Here is a 7,824-nt window from a genome sequence, read left to right as displayed (position 1 = left end):
TCACCAACCAAGATGAAGTTCAACATGGGAAAGTTCTGGATTCTGCACCTGGGATGGGCAACCCTGGATGTACAGACAGACTGGCAAATGAGATGCTGGAGAGCAGTGCCACACAAAGGGACCTGGGGGTCCTGGTCTGTGGCAGGTTGGACATGAGCCAGCAGTGCCCTGGCAGCCAGGAGGGCCAACCCTGTCCTGGGGGGCATCAGGCACAGCATGGCCAGCTGGGCAAGGGAGGGGATTGTCCTGCTCTGCTCTGCACTGGGGCGGCCTCACCTCCATGAGGTGGCAGTTCTGGGTACCACAGTATAAGAAAGACATTAAACTAGAGAGAGTGTCCAAAGGAGGGCAACAAAGGTGAAGGGCCTTGAGGGGAAACCATATGAGGAGCAGCTGGTGTCACTTGGTGTGTTCAGCCTGGAGGAGACTGAGGAAAGACCTCATTGCATTCTGCAGCTTCCTCATGAGGGGAAGAGGAGGGGAAGACCTTGACCTCTCCCCTTTGATGATCAGTGACAGGACCCAATGGAATGGCCTCGAGTTGTATCAGGGGAGGATTAGGCTGGACATTAGTAAAAGGTTTTTCACCCAGAGGGTGGTTGGATACTAGAACAGGTTCCCCAGAAAAGTGGCTATAATACTGAGCCGGACAGAGTTCAAGAAGTATTTGGACAATGTTCTCCGGCACATTGTGTGACTCTTGGGGTATCCTGTGCACGGCTAGGAGTTGGACTCAATGATCCTTGTGGGTCCCTTCCAACTCAGAATATTCAATGAAGTCCAACTTAACTTTCTAAACCTTTGAGAGGTTTAGAAATTAATTTGTAATATTGCAGATACACACACAAATTTGAGTTTCTAGTAATTGTTATCTATACGAATTACTAGATCAAATTTAAATATTATTTAAGTCCCTACTGATGAAAGCATTTCTACTCCCAGACACATGTCATAAAACCAGGCTCAGTACTAGGTGTAATATACAGAGCTTTACTTCAATATACAGTATCAAACACAGCATTTTCAGCAGTACTTTCTATACTCAGACTAATTTTTATTATTTTTCTTACACATCCTTTTTAACACAGCATTCGTTTCTGGTAGGAATTTTTGTCAGTGTTTTGAAAAGCCAAGACTCTTTACTAAGTTGTAATCAAGCATAATTTAATAGAAAGCATGCTTGGTTGGATTCTTTGGGTGAAGTGCAGACTGTGTGAGGCTAACCTGAGCCTGAGAGCAACACTGGGTATACTTTATATGTTACAAGCAAAGCCTAAGGTAACGGCTTCTAATGCTGATACAAATAATTCATGCCTGGATGGCTTGGACTTTGTCCACAAAACCTTTCCTTAAAGATGGGGCTTAAAGAGTACTATAATAAGAAGATTTTTTTTTTAATTGTGAACAATAGAGCTCAATCACCAGACAAATAACACCTAGTGACAGATCTTCACATGGCAAGTAACTCTGATTTGAGTCACTCTTCCTACTTCCTGCTAGATTACTTTTTCTCACAAAACCAACTTTAATGCTCAGTCCCTTTGCGCAGTAGCAGTGAAATCAAGGCTGTGCACCCTAGTGAGGAATTCCTTTTCAAAGGAAAACCAAGCGTCTTACTTCTATCCTGCTTTTAGCTGCCTGATGCCCTTGTTATCCCTACATCTAGCTACCTAGAATTTTTAATTATCAATTCATTAGGTAGTTTACCTACTCCTTGTCTTCCAAACTCAGGCCTTCTAAGAAGGGCCCTGAAGAGAGAAGTTTCTCTCTGTATCCCTGCCTCACCCCAGATAAAATCTATGGGAGCTGTGTTTTAGCTGAACATTGTCCCAGCTTACTGAAGGTGACGATTTCCCCCGGCTGCCGCGGCTCAGGGGCAGTTTCGGAGTGTCCCGCGGGACTGATTTCCCTCCGGGACGTGTTTTCTGCCAACACTTGGGAATCAATCCCGGCACCGGGCCGTATTTGCAGGGTACCGGGTCCGATCTGCCCGATACGCGCCCTGTGCTCATGGACGTCCCGGGCGAACCCGAGGGCGCTCCCGCGGGAGGCACCGTCCCCAGTCCCGCTCCGTCCGCAGCAGCTCCCGCCCCGCGGGCACGGCAGAGTCCAGAGCCGCCGGCTGTGGCTCAGACCCCGCGGCTCAGCCCCACGGCCGCGTCCGCACCGGCCCCGCCCGGGGCTCCCACCCCGGGTTCCCACCGCGGCCTCCGCGGGCGGCCGGAGGAGCGGGGCGCGGACGGGGGCGGGAGGGGGCGGGTTAAAAGCGGCTGCAGGTGAACGGGGAGGGACCTTAAAACTCGGGGCCGGACAGGCTGGGGCCACCCGCTCCACAGGCGCCAGCGGACCTTGGAGCAGCGCGGTGCGCCTGTCGCGTCCCGCGGGTCCTGGCCAGCCGTGCCAGCGGAGGGTCCGGAGCGGCTTCCTCGTGTCCTGCCCGGCCGTGCCAGGTGAGGATGCGGAGCGGCTCCCGCGTGCCGCACCGGTGGGATCGAGGTTGGGATTAGGCTGTGCGCCCCTCGGAGCGGGTGGCGATCCGCGTGCTAGAGTGGGGCTCGGGTCGGGGCCGTCCCGGCGGGTCTGGGCCAGCCACGCCGCAGCCCCGACCCCGGGCAAGCCGTGCATGGGCGGGGGCTGTCAGCCCCCAGCCCCGGGACCGGCGGGGCAGCGGGCCGGGGACGGTGACTGCGGCTGGCCGGCACGTTCGGATCGCGCAGCCCGTCCCGGGAGGAGCCGTGGGACCTCCGAGCCAAAGCCGGTGTTTGCCAAGGGTGCCCCTGAGAGGAGCGGACGGCAATCCTGCCGCTTCCCTCCGCTGAAGGCTCGCAGCCGCGCGGGAACTCGGCGGGATTAAGGTCAGCGCGGAGGGAGGGAGGGGCTGGGATCCAGCCACTAACCCGGAGTGGGGATTTAGAGTGGTTTCAGTAACGGTGTCTTGGTTGGCAAGTTGGGGGTCCGGGTGAATTGGCTCCCTAACAGCCAATTGCGGTGTTTCGGTAGTGGCAGATGAGAGGGAGAAAAGTTTTTTTCTCCCCCCCAAATTTGCACCCTTGGTTCAGAACTGCAGTGTGAGATGGCACCTGGAACCCAGGCTGTTCAGCTCAGCGATATGCACTTCCTAGACTTCCCTTCAGTTCTGAATAGCTTCTTGTGAAGGTTTAATTGAATTAATTTTAATGACTGCAACAGATATGGGGGAATTCTTACCAGAATGATGCAGCTATCTCATCCTAGCCTGCAGGTTAAGTCGGTATAAAATGGTGCCAGTTTCAGCAGAGACAAATCATGAGAAGTCTCAGGAATTCCAGTCATCTTCTCAAAGTTGTTTTCTTTTTTGCCTTACCCAATTTCGCCTTTCTACATCACAGTAAATCCGACCTCTCCCTCTTGCCTCCAGGCTTGTCCGTACAAGCTAGGCCCTCGTACCAAGGGTATGTGTTAGGGCATGTATTGTCCTTTGGTTGGGCTGTAACTACACCAGGGTAAAAAGTTTTTTTTTTTTTTCCCTCTCTGCTGTGTGAGAATGAGAGATTTTTGTAAACTTTGACCTGTGTTGCGTTGCAAGATACCACGTTCTTCCCACAGCATACAGCCATCCCCAAGAGGAGATGGAGCTCTTATCCATGGCCTGTGTGGCTCTCCCAATCTAGCCTTGAGACATGATGGACCAGCTATGCAGGTTCCCAGGTCGGGTTTCAAAGTGTTTTGACCAATTCAGTGATAGTTTCCAAATGGATGCAGTCAGTGAAAGCTGAGCCCTGAGACTGAAGTCTGAACTTCAGCAAAACTTATTTTCAAAAGGGCAAATAGTGGATTTTAGTTTTTAAGAGTAGGAGGAAAGTTGAAATGGAACTTCTGTGATGTTTGATTTTCTGTATTCTGCTGGAGTGTGATAGGATCTAGAAAATCAACATAAACTCTTCAGCTGAGGGCTTTTTCTTCTCAACTCTGTAACTGCTTGCCTCCTTTTTGGATGACATAGCAATGAATGTGGTAGGGCAGGCTCTGCTCTATCTGCCTTTGCCTGTTGGTTTGTGCTATATAAGCATGCAGCCCTGACAGAGCTGGCTTGAGGCTTCTCACCAGTGCTGGCAAATTCAAATGTTGTACTTTTGATATTAAGAGCCTTGTCTGAGCTGCAACAGAAAGTCTTGGAGGCCTGCTGGAGGTGTCTCTGTGGAGCAAGGACTTCTGCTGAAAAGGGCCAAGTAGTACTTACCTCTAGGACAAAGAAAGCACCTCAGCCTTCCAGGGCTATGGTAAAGAGATCCTGTAAAAATGCTAGGGAAGACTCTAGTTTGTCTAGATGTGGCTTAACTCATGCAGTGATAGTAATTTCTATTGCTTTGGAAAGTACACTGAAACGCAAAATGCTGACCAGAGTCTCCACCACAGAAAGGGAAGGAGAGCATAGAGGATGTACAGAGGAACTGTATTAATATGTACTTATTTCCTGCCCAAAGCCTTGTTGAGTAATACACTGAGGTATGCTTGTCCCATCATAAACTGATGGAAAGAGAGAGTTTAATAAGTTGTTTGAATCCATAAACATATGGGTGACATAAATGAAAGTGACTTACACTTGTCTATGGCTCTGGAGAGACTGTTAGGAAGTTCTCTTTTTCACAGGTTTAGAGTTGATTTTTCAGTTTGAAAAGTAACCATTCTGTGTGTTTTGTCATCCTGCAGGTAAAAGGACACAGAAAAGAAGATGGACTGGGGAACTCTGCAGGGTGTTTTGGGAGGTGTAAATAAGCACTCCACCAGTATCGGGAAGATATGGCTCACAGTCCTCTTCATCTTCCGTATCATGATCCTGGTTGTGGCTGCAGAGAGAGTCTGGGGAGATGAACAACAAGATTTTGTCTGTAACACGCTTCAGCCTGGCTGCAGAAATGTTTGCTATGATCACTTTTTCCCCATCTCTCACATCAGACTCTGGGCCCTGCAGCTGATCTTTGTCTCCACACCTGCACTGCTGGTGGCCATGCATGTGGCTTACACCAGGCACGAGAAGAAAAGGCGGTTCAGAAACGGTGAGAAAATTGATATTGAAGAGCTAAAAAATAAAAAGATTCACATTCGGGGCCCCTTGTGGTGGACGTACACCAGCAGCATCTTCTTCAGGATCATCTTTGAAGCCGTCTTCATGTACGTGTTCTATTACATGTACGATGGCTACCAGATGCCCCGCCTGGTGAAGTGCGATGCTTGGCCCTGCCCCAACACTGTGGATTGTTTTGTGTCTCGGCCCACTGAGAAAACCACATTTACTATTTTCATGCTTGCTGTGTCTGGGATCTGCATGATGTTGAATCTGGCTGAGTTGTGCTACCTAGTGATAAAAATTTGCATGAAAGAATCTGGGAAAGCAGCAGTTTTGAAATAAGTCCCCACTTCCTGGATTTACTGGCTCCCCATTTCCCTTCAACTTTCTTAGGTGTAAGAAAACAATAAACAATATTTTCATACTCAAGGAAAAGGATAAAAATTGAATGTTCTTTTGTGTTTTAAAACTGATAGCCTCCCTGGGAAGCTGATGCTGAGGCAGGTTTTAAAGATAATAAGCTAATTCAGTATTCCTGCATCCACAACTAGAGAGAGCAGCCTTCTGGCACCAGCTTCTCCATATATGCCTACTGCTGGGATCCTATTGTTGGGACAGTTAACTCCTCAAACACTGGGAGTGGAAAGGACCAGAGAAGGCTCTAGTGCCCAGAGGAGATCCACAAATACACTGTGTTGGCTCAGAGGCAAAACAGTATCAAAATTTTTTGGTGAAAAGTGGGGTAAAGGATTTTTTGGGGCACATCACAGCTTTTGAGAAGAAAGAAGATGGGGAGGTGATTGTGTTTATACTAGATGTCCTCTCTAAGTAATCTGGAGAGGAAGAAAATGGTGTAGGAGCACAGATACTCTGGCAGTGCATGCTATCAGCTTTGCTGGGCACCAGCATGTTTTTTTCTTCTCATCTTGCCTGCACTGAGAAGCATTTCCTTAAGGGTTGGGAGGGGCCAGTATCAACTGCCTGTGAGTGCCATTAGGTCAATGCTGCCTCCCCATAGTCACAGAGACTACAGCAGTGGGAGGAATGAATTTCATTTTTCATTCTCTTGATCAGATGAAAAAGGATTGTCACCTCTGGGAGGGTGGAGGCAGTTCAAATGTCTTCCTCTCTTCCAATGCATTGTGAAGAATTTTGGTACAGTAGACTTTATCTGATGAAGGGATGTTTTACCACCTGACTGCCTCACTCAGCTGTATACTCTTAAAAGTTTTTTTCGTTTTCCAATAAAAAAGCAAGAAAAAACTGCCTTTTTTTGTTCTGTTGGTTATCCAAAAGAAGTGCTTCAACTTACATCATGATAGGCAGTGCTCTTTTGCTTGCTCCTTTTTTTTCTATCTAGTCTGCACAGCTTTTCTTCATAAAACCTTCTCCCTATCTGAGATGCCCTTCAAATGAGTTGAGCAAACCACTCCCAGTCTCTCTGACATTCCATATAGTGAGATTAAATCACCATTTCTTTTCTTAAAGTTGGCCTAGCAGGAATTACAGACAGCTTGGAGAGCTAAAATAGCAAAGGGACCCTATCAGATATGAGGAGGAACTTGATTTTTTTTTTTTTTTTGAACTTCATGCTGCTGTGCTGTAAATTATATATTACTACTTTGAAGTACTATATGAGTCAGTCTGGTCTTGTCTCAAAGTAGTCTCTAAAGGTGTTTTATGCCTGTAATGGGCAGCATATGGCATTTAGGGCAACATAGTTTATCTTCCCAAGAGCCTGTCCATTGAACCCACTTCTAGAAAGCTGGCTGTTTTTCCTCCTTAGCTTTAATAATTGGCTTTTCCCCAAAATGAATGAGCAGTAGCTCAGCTTCTCTATTTGCATTCATCTTTTACTTACATTTAAATGTATCACTGTTGGAGTAAACAAAGCTGCATTAATTAAGACCCATGAGCCTTCACTGTGCACTGAAAGTGGAGCATAAATAGGTTTACCTTGCTTGTGAGCTACATCCAGTGTTACAGCTTGACTGCAGATAGAAATCTGTCATCTAAGAGGAAAGCAAGAAAACCATAAAAACACCATCCTCAGAACCATGAAAAAAAAAGATAGAAGCATTCATAATGAGCTGGACTGGAAACTTGGACTGTGAAAACATCCTTAATTCAACTCCAAAGAACACAGTTTGGCACATACCAGGTTTGTGGTTGATAGATCCTGCATTATTCCATGTACAAGTACAAAGAGAGCAAACGAGTCCCAGTGCTCTAGTATTACATTTCTTTTGTAACAAGATTTTTTTTTTCCCTGAAATTATAATTAAAGCACTTTCGTGGTGTCTGTTTTCTGTATTACTTTTACATGCTGTGTGTTACCTAATGTGTCTAATGAAAATCTATTTACCATAGTGTAAAACATATGCAACAATACTATGCTCAATAGACAAGAGCTAGTGTAAGGATTTTAGCCTTCTGCTGCAGGTTGGTTTCCATTGTTTATGCTGCCTGTTACCCTGAGGTTTTCTGAGCTCATAGTGGAAGGTCACATATGTGCTCCACTTGAAATCAAATATGCTGCTTAAGACAGCCTTGCAGCTGGAAAAGGCCAGTGATAAACTTAACCAGCTCCATGGGGAAAGAGATTGTTTTTGCCGCCTACCTTTGAATTTAGCTGGAACTTGGACTGAGACACACCAAGACTGTTAACACTAACACTATGAAGTTATCTTCAACTAGCAGTTTGGCAACCAGATTATCAGACAGCAAAAAAAGAACTGGGGAAGGTGTTTGGATGTAGCCAAGAGAGGGCTTTGATC

The 7,824-nt window shown here is 47.0% G+C and overlaps 1 protein-coding gene across 2 annotated transcripts; it reads left to right on the top strand.

The window, feature by feature from the left end:
* The first annotated feature begins 2,320 nt into the window (after window positions 1-2,320).
* On the top strand, window positions 2,321-7,363 carry LOC128784651 (gap junction beta-2 protein-like). 2 transcript variants are annotated; one of them, XM_053936460.1, is made up of 2 exons: window positions 2,321-2,450; window positions 4,690-7,363. In XM_053936460.1, exon 2 carries the CDS (start codon window positions 4,712-4,714, stop codon window positions 5,387-5,389), a length of 678 nt encoding a protein of 225 aa, XP_053792435.1. In that variant the 5' UTR covers window positions 2,321-2,450; window positions 4,690-4,711; the 3' UTR covers window positions 5,390-7,363. The 2 variants fall into 2 exon arrangements, with proteins under 2 accessions (XP_053792435.1, XP_053792436.1); XM_053936461.1 differs by lacking the exon at window positions 2,321-2,450 and adding an exon at window positions 2,810-2,855.
* Window positions 7,364-7,824: the final 461 nt, after the last annotated feature.

This window comes from Vidua chalybeata, chromosome 2, assembly GCF_026979565.1.
Source record: "Vidua chalybeata isolate OUT-0048 chromosome 2, bVidCha1 merged haplotype, whole genome shotgun sequence".
Classification (NCBI taxonomy): Eukaryota; Metazoa; Chordata; class Aves; order Passeriformes; family Viduidae; genus Vidua; species Vidua chalybeata.
The sequence above is the reverse complement of the archived record's forward strand: the minus strand, read 5'-3'. Positions and strand labels throughout refer to the sequence as shown.

Coding starts and splice junctions, on each gene's coding strand:
- LOC128784651 (XM_053936460.1), top strand. CDS start 4,712: ATGGACTGGGGAACTCTGCAGGGTGTTTTGGGAGGTGTAAATAAGCAC.